The 13,416-nt window shown below is 42.5% G+C and overlaps 1 protein-coding gene across 3 annotated transcripts in view; it reads right to left on the bottom strand.

The window, feature by feature from the left end:
* GALNT11 (polypeptide N-acetylgalactosaminyltransferase 11) overlaps positions 1-13,416 on the bottom strand; it is a 54,909-nt gene that overhangs the window by 2,683 nt on the left and 38,810 nt on the right. For all 3 annotated transcript variants that reach the window (XM_076331954.1, XM_076331957.1, XM_076331956.1), the window contains exons 10-11: positions 10,714-10,818; positions 692-829 (exon numbers count right to left, since the gene is read on the bottom strand). In XM_076331954.1, the coding sequence (XP_076188069.1) occupies positions 692-829; positions 10,714-10,818 (243 nt within the window). The remainder of the gene's footprint in view (positions 1-691; positions 830-10,713; positions 10,819-13,416) is intronic.

A 13,416-nucleotide genomic window follows, 5' to 3' on the forward strand; every position in this document is an offset into this window, starting at 1 on the left:
GGCAGTTCTGGCAGTGCCCTCCTCTTTGTTCAACGATGTTCGTACTACAGACTCACTGCTATGCGGAGGGCATGTGAGGGGGCAGCCTCTGAGTTAATACCCGGGAGCCAAATTTCATGTGCACGCACGCAGCACTGGCTCAGTTTTGTGAAATCGGCCACTCCAGACTCTAAGCCATTAAACTAACGAGGTATTACAGGGCAGAAGCAACTGCAAAAGACCTCCTCTCTCAATGCTCAGCTCTGCCCTGTGCTTCTTCAAGCACTAAGCAGAAATCACCACATGGACTGCTCCTATCTCCCAGTCCTGCAAACACAACACAACAAAGAGCTGTGAGGTGGATTTTGTTCTCTCTGGCACGTCCCTGTGAGCCACAGTGCTGCAGGTGGCTGTGACAAGCAGAAAAATGGCTAAACGGGGCTGCAGAAACCTTTCTCCATTGCAAAGGAAAATGCCTGCATGTCCCAGAGCTCAAGGAAAGTCTTGTTCAGGCTGAAATGCAGCCACCAAAGCTGTATAACTTTTGTACATGCTGCTTGGACTGTGGGTTGGGCCTAGTACAGCGCAATTGGCTTGGTACGTCTGAGGTTTGGTCATAATTAAACTCAACCCTGATATCCTGTTAGTGCTATTATCACTTACCAAGACATTAATTACAAGCAACGTGCTATATGCCAGCCACTTCACTTACCCCAAACGTCCACTGCTGTGAGCCGCCGGACCCGTGGCATTTCATGAGACGAGGTGGATCGGACGAGCGAGTTTCCGAAACATCCAAGCAAAGGAGATTATTTAAAATCAGCTCGTGATCTTCATTGTAAATCCAGACCTGAAAGAAAAGATGGAAAGACATTTATCCCGATGTTTCAGGGCAGGTGCCTTGCATCTTTTGTTCAGCTACAGAGGAAGCACTTTAGCATCTGGATGTCAGAGACGTGCCTTGCAATGCTCACTGCCTCTTTGCTGCCTTTTTTCCAGCAACTGAGATGCAACTGCAGTGCTCTATTGCCTTCCCAACATCACACAGTGTCAGCCCACGCAGAGGCACTAAAAGGACTGCTCGTGATCCTGCTCTGTACTAGCATTTTTAAAATTAAGCAGCCCCCATATGTTCCTCCTGTCCAGGCAGCTGGACAAGATAACGTGACAGGCAAGTGGTGGATCTCCAAGCAGGTGACTGGCCACTCTCTGAGCCAAGTCATTAAGACAGGCAGTAAATCCCCTTATCCAAAGACAATCCTTTAATCACGAAGGAGGGGCTGGTGGATTGCCTCAACTCCAGGTAGGGAGCCAGCATGGGGGCCAGCGGAGGATGCTGGGTGACAGCAGGTGGCCCAAGAGCTGTGGGGAAGTAGCTTGGCAGGCACACAAGGCCAAAAGGTATCTCTAATCTTCTTTGAAACTGCTGCATTTGTCCATAAACACATAGGAATTTATTTAACATTGTGCTCTGGGGTCAGCTTGTAGATGCTGAATGATGAGAAACCAAAATCGGCTGTGCAAATTCTGGTGCCAGGTAGCCTACGTTAGTCCCCATACTGGTCCTAGGGTCCTACTCCTTGCAGCTGGTGGCCTGGTGCTCAGAGATCTTCACTCAATTAGAAGATGATTGCTGACATCCAGAGGCTATTAAAACTTTCCATACTGCTCTCCGGGGAGCAAGAGAAATCACTGCTTCACCATTCCTGTTCTGAAACTACATGCTCCGTAACTGACAGGTTTATGTCCTTTGCTCCCCAGCCAAACCGCTTTTGCTAGCTGTGCTGTGCTTAGAAGGAGACCACAGCCCTCCGACATCACACCCACTTCATTTTAGCTGAACCAACATGAAAATGTCTTGATCTGGACCTCAAGAACCTACACAATATCCCAGCAGCTCACATAGTGGTGGGCACTGAATTCAGCTCCTCTCTGGGGCACACATGTACAAAGCAAGAATGTACTGGTTCACGTTTCCAGCTTCAACTGCGTTTGGGTTCCCAAATTTACATGACATTACAGGAGTTTCTCCGTTACCACACTGAAAACCATTGTCACCTCTAACAAGAAGCAAGGACACACTCAGCCTGTTGGCTTGTCCTCTCCCACGTGCTACTTGGGCACAAGCAGGTATTTTTATTGTTGGTATAAAATACTGTCAGGCACCTTCAGTAGCTGCAGTTCATGCCCATACCCTGCTAGCTCTCACTGGGCTGCCTAAACCTTGCTTTGGAGCAAGGCAGTTCTGAAACAGCTGAAGGTTCAGGGAAGCTGGACCATCAGTCTGGTCTAACTGCAGGAGCTGCTGGTCCCCGCTCCCTCCCTCAGTGCCTTCAGGCCTGCAAAGTCTTAGGCCAGTATCAGTTAGGCAGAGGACCTGGAGCTCTCAAACAACAGGAGGCTCATCCCTGGGCCAGAAAGCAAAGAAATGGATGAACTTTGGTGTGTGCACCTCAAAATACTCTAGGTTGGAAAGGGGTAGGGAAAAGGAGGAGAAAGTATGTGAGAACTGTAACTCTGCAGTGCAGGGGAGATACTGAGACCATCTGGCTAAACACCAAACAACTGCTACTCTGAATGCACAGCAGGGCCCTTGCATTCACGTGGCACCTGGACAGCATCTCCCAACCTCTCTGGATGCTGAGCAGGCGACAGCATAGCCAGCCAGGTCTCTCGGTCTTCTGCCATTCCCAGACCCGACCCCAGGCTGGTATGTACAAGGAGCATCCCTGCTCATCCGCCTCGCTTGCCACCATCAACTCCATTCCCCTGACTTCTGCCTCTGTGAATGAGAGGGAATTGAGCCCCTCATAACTGTACCAGAAGTACCTGTACCTACAGGCATGCTAAGTTCTTCTGGTGCACTCTTCTTCCAGCTCTGTTTTGATTTCATGCAGCTCAGTGCTGCAGTAACCATGCCCGCTGTGTGATCACCGCCCCCCGCCATTAAGTGTGCATGAGTTTCACACTCAGAGTGTAGAATATCAAATTCCAGGCAGAAAAGTCAGGCAAATAAAACAAATTCTGTTTGTTTTGGGTTTTTTTTTAATTTTTTTTTTTTGTCTGATAAAACTAAAAACAGCCTTCTGGAGGGAGCTGTGATTCAGGACACTGCCTCAGTTGGACAGCATGATTGAAAAGCATACAGCACATTCATTATCACAGTGACTATTATAATACAGTGAAGGACGCCTTTGACAAAGTGCAGGTATTACATTAAAATTTGCCCTAACCTCAGGCGTTCTGTGTCTTCTAACATACTTTTTCTGTTTAAACCCTGTCATGAGAAAGAAAGCATGGCAAGATTAAAGAGGAGGAGAGAATGGAGAAATAGCAGGACTTGCCAGAAGAGTATTATTATTAGAAGAATAATAATGACGGAGCCAAATCCAAACAACCGATGAAACTGGTAAGAATTGAGAGAGAAGACTGCAGTGACACAGGGACAGACCTTTAATCAAAAGCTGAGTAATGGCGAAGAACACACAACAGTGGTTTAAGCCAGTGTGATACTTCTCCAGAAAGGCTTATACAAGACTGCCAAAATTGATTTCAAACTAATTATGTGTTTGGTGTAGCAAACAAAGGAAGGAGGAAAAAAAGGCCTGAATTTGGGACAAGTTATGGTTCCAAATTCAGATTAGTGTATCGGTATGAACTTGCACATTATTAACAGATTGAAACACACGAGGAAAGCAAAGCCACCCCATGGGGTTTTTGATTATATAACTGGAAGTCTTTGCATACTCCAAAATTTATTAGCTACTTTGCTGCTGAAGGCTGGAAGGATGATGTTTAGCTCTTGTTGTCACAGGCTGTCAGGAGCATCAGCCCAGTATAGGAAGGAAACATCTCCCAGCAGCCAGCACCACTGGTATCTGATCTACAAGGAGAATAAACTGCTCTCATTTTCTTTTTGTCCATGACTTGCTTGGGTTCGGACTCAAGCACAATATCAGAAGTCTATAATCAAGAAGGTGCCTGCCTAGGATTTATACCTCAGTTCTGAGTGATGTCTTGTTTTATCCTCCTATGTATTTTCTACAAAAAAATGACATTTTAAAAATTTATTTTATTAAAATGTAACAGATGAAGTGCAGGATATTTTCATCCTGCATCTACTTCCTAACACCTAGGAGAGCGTCACTGTCAGATTTCAGTTTCTAAAAATGGAATTGTGCCCAGCTCCCACCACAGAGGAAAGCAGCACCTTTAATTGCTGTCCCCCAGAGACACATGCTAACAACTGATCTGCTCCACAGGTCTGAGGAAAATCACTGACCATTTTCACTGGAATCAAAGAAAAACACCAGGATGCAATTAGAATATAATGAATTGTTTCTGCTTTCAAATAAAACCCAAATGGCAGATGTTATGGAAAAACCTTTCTCCATAATGAAATTGATCAAGTTTTGGGTTAAATAAATGATTTAATTTGGTGAATGCTGAGGATTGGCCTCTTTCTAGCAGCTCTTTTTTCCCTGCCTCTCAACACAGGCAACAGGGTAAGAGGAAAGGTGCAAGGACCCCTTCAGTCTTGGAGTGCAGAGGTCCATTCAGCTTCCAACCAACCCTGCTGAGGTCCTAGATGTCCCCAGAGCGCCTAGAGATCTTCCCTAAGGCAAAGCATTTCAGGTTTGGCAGTGCTCAGATGCCTGCCCAAGACTCCCACCCATCAGAGTCAATGCCTTCACCTTTGGCCACAGGGGCACAGAGGTCCTGCTCGTGCTTAGCCACCTGGACCGCAGTAGCTGGCTCGACTTTCCCATAATGGAAATGGGACCCACAGATCTGGGGTAAGCATTCTCACTGCTAGAGCAAAGCCAGCATGTGTATCCTTCTGGTCACCTACAGACAGATGCATAGCATGTGCTACAGTAGGTCTCGTGGACAAAATAAATGGGAGGAGGTCCAAAGTACGAACTCTGTTAGTATAAACTTTTTTTTTTTCTTTTTATGCAGGATTTTGAATTTAGTCCCCTCAAAAGGTAGTTCAGACTATTGACAGATCTAAGACTGAGGTTTCCTAGGGCTTCTAGTACCTTCAGGATTTTACTTCACCCCCATATATTACAAACAAATCACCCAGCCTTCTCCTGGACTGATTGCTAAGATGACTTCATTAATCTCATTTACGTACAGACAGGTGGGTAGAAACAGGGCTTCTCCTCATATACAGCTTAATGAACAGTTTCAGCGATGACTAGAGTTTAACTGCTTGCAGGGACAGCAGTGTGACATTGCTGAAGACTGGATAGTGGAGCTTTTTTGCTCTCTCATTTTACTAATATTTGGATTTCCTAACTGGTTTCGGGTTGCCACTGTTGGTGAAGGAGGCACGCTCTTCACTCCCTCCCTAAACCCCTATATCCCAGTGATCCCCCTCTGGGATTATTTTTTACCATAATAAAGAGATACGAGGCTGTGTTACTGAACTTTTTTTTTTGTGAAAAATGAAATTATTCCTACAGTGAGATTAATTAATGTAAGTAGGTAACAGCTAGCTGAAGTACTTCAGAGGAAATTCGAGTGAGGAAAGGGCTCAAATGGTGCCTCATCATCTAGGAGGACAGCCCATACTACCATTTCCTTTTGAAAAATGGAGTTACCTGTAGAAGTTTGAGTCCGCTGTCAATACAGACAACTGTATTAAAACAAAACCTATCACCCGACCTAGGGAAAAAACAATAAATCAAAGAATCTGTAGTAGGTAGAAAAGGGAAGCTCACTGTTCCTAGGGAACAAATATTTCGAAGTGATATGAAATAAACCAGGAAGCATCAGCCTACCCTTTGCCTTTCAGAGTGCAGTGGAGTGTAGCAAAAGGCATGGCTGGCCAACCGGCAAAGCTTTGTGGATATACACTCCTATTTGGTCTGCAAATTGCATTAGCACTAGAGGAATGCATTGAAAATTTTCAGTAAATACAAGACAGTAACTGCTACAGAAACGGGCCTTTGTGTGAAAGAAAATCCCTGCCGTGAACCATGCCAACAGGAGAAGCATTCCAGTACTTTCATCAGTTACAATCTGTTGCTTAGATTGGCACTACTGTATTATTCTGTCAGACAGTTTTTAAAAAGACAGAAATTCAGCTTAAGAGCACAAAAAAGCTGCCTCAGCTCTGAAGAAGAGATGTGCTTAGCAATTTGCATCATCACAGCTATTTGCATATACTTGAGCTCCTGTTATTATGGATAACAATGACATCACAGCACCAAACGACTTGTGACAATCATCAGAAACAGCAAAGTCTGGTGGTCTATAATCACTATTTTAAGCTATTGCTACCCTGAAAACCCAACATCCTCCTGAAGGTCGTTCCAAAGCAGATACATGCTTTCTGTTTCACAGTTCAGTGTGTTGCTGATATTTCACAAGAACTGTTAGAGGGACCGAAGAATTGTGTTCCTTCAATAGTTTATGGAAAAGCAGCAAGCAGACTTAACTCACACGTCTTCACACTCACTCTAGACACATGTTGTATCAGAAAAGCAAACTAACAGTCATGATCTAGAGGTTTAGGGAGAAAGATCTTACAGAAGAACTGCACGTGTGAGCACATCCTTCTAGACTCTGATTCTTGAACAGTTTGTGAAGCATGTATTCTTACATTTATAAAGTGCTACAAGAGTGTTAACAGAGCTTTTCTGAAATGCCCTGCTCAAATCAGTTATCTTATAAAGGCCCAGAGCACAGATGCACATGCTTCGACACCTTAGCACTATCCCCAGCTGGAATGGCAACAGTCACATTTTTAAAACTTAATATATTGCTAAGTAAGAGAAAGGTTAAATTATTGAAATGAAGTAATGCACAGAGGAGAGGTTATAACAACACAAAGTAAAGCTTAAGAGTCAACCTAGCGTATTTGAAAACAAACAGTAGAAAAAATCCACATAATTCAGTGGACTTTAAGAGGAGATTTTTTTGGAAAAGGAACTTGGCTTTAAGCATTTAGGTCAGGAAGAAGGCATTAGCTACATGACAAACCCAGTCTTCTTTTAGCTGTTAGATCACAAACGCTCTCACTAGTTAGTTCTATGTTGGCCATTGTGCTTCACTCCAAAACCTTCCTTTTTAGTGTTCTTTGATGCTTCTCTTCCAAGTTTGTCAGTAACTACTTCTACTCCTCCTCCTTCAGGACAGTATCCAGCCCAAAGCCTGCTTCAGCATACTTGTCTCCTAATCACCACCTGATTAACCTTGGCATGATGGTTTTGGGTAGAATCTACACCACAGTTTCTTACTTCCACTTTTCAGACATCTCCAGTCTTTCACGATGATCCTTCAATGCGCTTAAATATTTTCTATCCTCCTTCAACACTGAAGTTTGTGGTGTGCACTACCTTGTGCATTCTCAGTTTCGTTTCCAGAAAATGGTCAGACACACTACTGAACTTCAGGAGAGTGTTTACTTTGGCAATCTTGGCAGTTCCTTCACACGACCACTCTTCAACTACAAAATTTCTCATTCCATGTTAGTCTTCTGTTTACAAAATTCACAATCAATTTTTCTGCTTCTTCTGTTACTTCAGACCTCTCTGCACTGACCTTCGTTCTATATGATCCTGTCACCTCTTCTACTTGTGCTATTATTTCTAACTACAAAATCTTCATCACTTATTCCTAAATTTGCGTTCAATCCCCAGTATTATCCCAGACTAAGTATAACTGTTACAGTTAATGAAATGACCCAGTTTTCATTTTAACTTAGAGAAAGACACAAATTTTAAATATTTTCTAAATGCACCAACTTTGTGAGAACCACTTCCCTTATTGCTTTTTATTTCTATAGCAAAAAGATGAACTGAATGTCACTATCATGTCAAGTCCTAGAAAACAGGATAGTTTGATGTGCTTGAGTAATTTTTAACTTTACTTAATGATGATCATGTAAGTCAACTTCATTTAAAAGTATTATTCATAATGGTGATACAACTGCAAGTTACACAACATCTGTTACTTCTTTTAAATCACGGAGTTAAGTAAGAATTTGAAATTTCTTAGCAGCCATGAAGGCTAGAGAAAACAAAGCAAGCATACACTAAAGGCAAAACAGACTTGCCTGTAAGGCCAATCTCATGACTTCAGTGAGTCTGGTTTCCCCACACACCCACTTTTCAAGGTCAGCTCTCACATGCATGAATCGTCTATATTACACAGAAGACCATTTTCCAGTCAAAAGCTTACACAGAAGATCATTTTGCAGCCAATGAGTCTTATGGCAGCGCAGTTTTGTTTTCCCAGCCCTCTGCATGCTTTCCCAGGTAGACTGCACCTTGCTCCTTCAACTTACAGAGCAGTAGCATGTATTTTTCAAGGGAGGGTGTTATCTATTCACAGAGCAAAAGCAGCCTGGAAAGAGATAAAGAGTGATAACTTATTCGTGTTCCTCAGGGAAAAATTAGCTGGCATCAAATGAAATCAGCACCAAGTGGCATCAAATTAGTTCCACAGAAAGCACAGCTAAGCTGTGGCCACAGGATGCCGAAAGCTTACATGAGGTCAAAATACAAAATTAGACACTCATGAAAAAGCAAAAATTCTACAAAAATACCATCTTTGGTATTTTTAGTAAAACACTAAACAAAGACACAAAAATAGTGCTCGCAAAGTGTAGATTGATTTCTTCCAGAATAATTGTCTGCACTGTGTGTATTAAGCACCACACACTTAACTTGCTGCCAGTGGGCATCCAGGGGACAGGACAGCTGGGTACCTGCCTTTCACCAGACCCAACACAGGCTTTCTTATTAGGCCAAAGGCGTAAAACAGATGGTTCTAGAGCAAAAATCAGCTGAAAATGCCAATGGGTTGAGTGTTACCAGAAACGACAGTTAAAAGCTTCCAATAATCAGGAAGTTTCTTGCTATTTTTATAAGCAGAAGCTGTTAGTTAAGTGTAATCTTTCTCTACATTCTTGTCATGTATCTATAGCAAGATTGTTCAAGAGGATATGAAAGAAAGCTGTCTGAACGCACTCAGGATTTATTAGGAGAACAAGGGAAGTCCAGTGGCAGAAAACCATAGTGTTGGTTAACATACTTGGTTGGAGAACAAAATCACTGTGAAAGAAGATGGCACAGCCAGTTTTTTTTATGAGAACTAATTGCTTCATTTACCACCAGTAAACTAGATTCATGAGAAAAGAAGCCAAAGATCAACGATCTGAGGATTCATTTGTCTTTCTCAACCCCAAAAGGCTAACTGAAGTTTCTGTCTCCAGGAGGGGGGGGGAGAATCAGAAAAAGGTTTTGATAAGGAAAAACAACAGACTTCCTCCTCCAGCCACGTGGCAGTTCACTATTAGAAATATTGCAGGAAGGAGAGGGGAAACAGTAACTGTGAGGACCCATCTGTTCTCACTGTGGACATCATCTACTGGAAGTCATTGCTGGTTTCTCGCTCACAGACTGAATGGCTCAGAAAGCAGCGTTAACACCTCTGGCACTGTAAATGTACAATCACTGGTGCCAATCACCTGCTATTACATTTATACAGGCAGTAAGACTTGCTGACTTTCTTGCAGCTAATGGAAGAGATCACATAGGAAAACTTTGAATCCCATTCCAGCTTAAATTCATTCACCTTTAAAACAGGGACCAGAATTTGGTAATAGCGATGATTACTCAGTACTCCACAGGCAAAGTGCAGGTATGCATTGTTTGGTCCTAAGTGGCAACTGGAAACCACGTGTCTACAGCCAGCCACACTTATCCCAACACTGGTTAACACCCATCACACTGTCTCCCTCTGTCACATTCAACTGGTGAGACCATGGGTAGAAGGCAAAAAGTCCCATTAGTTGACAAAGCGTACAACTTTTTGTTTGGGACTATTACAAATCATCCTGCTTCTACTGCTGCAGTTTCCATATCCTGAAAACTACTGCCCATTTCATAAAGTATCAAGTTTGGCTAGCACAACTCACCTTTGGTAAACTATGCTACACTACATCCCATGCTCCATTTATTCTGTGTCTTTGATTACTTTTCTCTTTAGATGTAATCTAATTTTTAGACTCAGGTCCCATGGGCTCCTAAATCATAATGTTCTCAATGTAGTTCTTAGCTAGGTAAAAGTTTTTACGGCATTAGGTGAAGATCTCTCTACCCTGAAGATTATTTATCCAAGTCCCGAATTTCTGTTGCCTCAAAGAATAGAGGTGGAATAGCAAAGGCTTCATGGAGTAATATAAAAACTCTCATTAGATTTTTCACATCCATCCCCAATTAATCCTCACCTGTAGCCAAAGAATTTTCTAAATTCCTTATGATTCCTTCCATTTAAATATAACAACAAATCATTCATTCACCCCAAACTACTGCCACTCCAGCAGCAGAGGACTAGTTGTACAGTACAGAAAGAACAGCAGGCCAGGAAAAGGTTGCCTTAAATCCTGGTATGAGGAACTTACTGAAAGAGCTTCTACAAATTCTGAAGTGTCAATCAGTGGATTATAAACCCGTCAGGAGCCACTTAAGGATAGTCTTCAGCCACATACCAAGATTCATGCCATAAAGATAGGAGATTATAATATTCAACACTCAGCATTAGTAGATACAGAGCAGTAAGCTCCACAGTTTCCTCGGCCAGCCTTGCGGTTTAAACGATACTCTGAAATCAGCCTGCTGGCTGATGAGGTGTTATACTAGGGCACTTTGCCAGCAGGAAAACATTAGTGATTCACATCTTACAAATTGCTATTCAATATAATTAAGAATATCATACCTGGTTTTGATCATTGTAGTCACATTCCCGAACCACTACCAGGCCTCCTTTCTGACTTGGGTGGCCCTGGGCGACCAGGCATTTGTTGGTTTGAAGGTGATACAACTATGAAAGGAAAACAGTTTGATGGACAGAGTAAACAACAAACATCACATACCAACGGGAACACATGGTAATGCTTTGGAAGCCCTAGGACTCAAGTGTGCTCACAAAACACAAACAAAAAAAAACCCAACCAAAAAAAACCCCAAAAAACCAACCCGCAATTAAAAAAAAACCCTCCTTCCCTTTTAAAATACCATTTTGTTTTTCAGATAATTTGGAGAAAAAAAACAGCATTGAATAGTCCCATTTTGCTTTCTAATTACATCAAGATTTCCCTCTTTATGGTACAAGTACAGTACACACAACAGAGCTCAGCACATGCTGGCCATACTCTGCAAGTTTCTTTCCCCTCTTCACTCTCCATGAAAGTCTCAGGTCCCTGATAGTCACTACCTCAGGAATATCAACTTTACTGTATAAACTACATTTTACTACAGTTTAGCTTAAACATAAGTCTCATCCCACAGCCTCTCTTCATGAAGCAGGACAGCCTCTTTGAAAAAGGAGAAGGAATTACATAAATACAAGCAACTTCAGAGACTTATGTTGTTTGCAAATTGATCTTCCAGAGTGTTCAGGTAACTGAAAAGCCATAGTTATCAGCTAAGTTATTTTAATGACAGATCAGGGAGGAAGGGAAAATTTTACAGATGCCCAAATGCTCATTCCAGTTCAAATACACTGCCTAGTCTGATTTGGAGTAACGCTGTATTAGGGGACTAGATCCAGGTCAGAAGCTTGTCCTCGGATGCAAAACTGTAAGCATATACCACCAAAGCAAACAAGAAGGTTCCCAGCAAGTTAGCAGTCTCTCCTGGTTTGGGCAATGATGCTCACCCTGAAAGTCACCCAAGAGATTTTCTGCAGAACCTGAGGATTAGGTTGTTCTATTCCAACAGTCAAGAGTCATTAAGATGTTGATGTGTGTAACCCCACAGAGTTACTCAGCGAGACAAGACACCTCTATTCTGGCTTTAAATTATACGCGTGCCCTAAACTAACTGGTGGCCAGCAGAAGACTTCTTTTCAGCCTGATGATTTTTCTTCCCCCAATGTGGTGGGGATCAGGCTATTCAGGCAGCAATCACTGCCTGCACATCAAGAACTGCACCACACACAGCCAAGGGTACAAAGCAGAAAGGCAATTATTCTAGCAATGGCCACAACCCTGCCATTTCCTTCCTCGCAGCAGAGCCCCGCTCTCTACCAAGTGCATGGGAGCACATTTGACAGTCACTGGGTGTCTGCATGTGTGGGAGATGGCAGGGCCCCAGATCTGGCATCCACATTAAAAATAATTATTTCCAATCTGGTGCTGAGTGTAAAGGAAAAAAGAATTTGCTGTCCTGAACTCAAGGCCAGGCGGATTAATTAGCTAGCTGCATTTTATTATGAAGACATACATAGCTGTCTCGGCGTTTGTATCTATTCTACAGATTTTTAGAAACCAAAAGACACTTCCAGTAATAAAAAGAAAGGAGTGCTCCATCACAACAGCAAAAATTAGAGAGCGCAAATACCAAATCATATTCTTCACTAAACACCATTTCTGGAAATAGCTGTCCCAAGGCACATCAACAGCCTCCTCAAGTGCACCATGTTTCTCCTGTTCTCTACACACATCTGAACAAATTACACAAAACCTTCCAAGTAACATTTCCTCACACCCCAGAGACTTCTAGGAGAGATCTCATTTTCATCATTCCTCACTCAACAGAAGGCTTTCAAACCATACAACTACATGAGTTCTATATGATTTTTGTCCTTGTTTTTATTAGCCACGATGATGAGCATTTGATAACACTGTTAAGAACTATCACAATTTGTGATCATTACAGTTCTCTCCAGCTGTCAAACCAGCACTTATCTCTGGCCCAATTAGTTTTTGAGAATAAGCTGGGATTTGGAGTGATTCATCCCAAATCCTGAAGAGTCTGGCACGCAATGGTGACATTGGCTGATCGTTCTGTTCCTTGTAGGCATCTGGAAATAGTTTATACAATCATCAGGGCCAAAGCTGACTCTCTCACACAATGCTGGGTATCATTCTTGAAACCCGGAGAACCAAGCCAAGGAACTGCATTTTTCTGTGTCTTGTCTCCCCCTTCTTAAAGGGTGCACAAAGTTTTTCTCCAAATTAAACCATGGGAAATTATTGATAGGAAGATTTCCCCTTAAGTGTTGTTGAGGGATTCAGATCCCTTAGTAGCCTCCCCCACATCAGCAACTCCTTAGTTAAACCTCTGTCTGAATGAAAGCAGAAAGCTATTAAATTTAATAAAAAATAAAAAAAAAAAAAAAAGATCTGACAGGGGAATAACAGCATTTAACAACTAGGGGAATCAGCCCGTTGTATCAGTTTTATTCAGGGAAACTACACATTTGCCCTAATAAATAACTTTACAGGTTGGCTAGGATACAATTATAAAAATACTGCACAAATTGTGGATTCCCAGATAGCTGCTTCCAAGAAAAAATGTAATTATGTCAATAGGTTCTGCATGAACTCAGGTCCTCCAGCCTGAATCTACTTGCAGGACCAGCAACTGTCAACAGCTACTGCAGACTGTGCTGCCTTATGGAGAGGGCTACATTCCT

This window comes from Aptenodytes patagonicus, chromosome 2 (assembly GCF_965638725.1).
Source record: "Aptenodytes patagonicus chromosome 2, bAptPat1.pri.cur, whole genome shotgun sequence".
In the NCBI taxonomy this organism is placed as follows: Eukaryota; Metazoa; Chordata; class Aves; order Sphenisciformes; family Spheniscidae; genus Aptenodytes; species Aptenodytes patagonicus.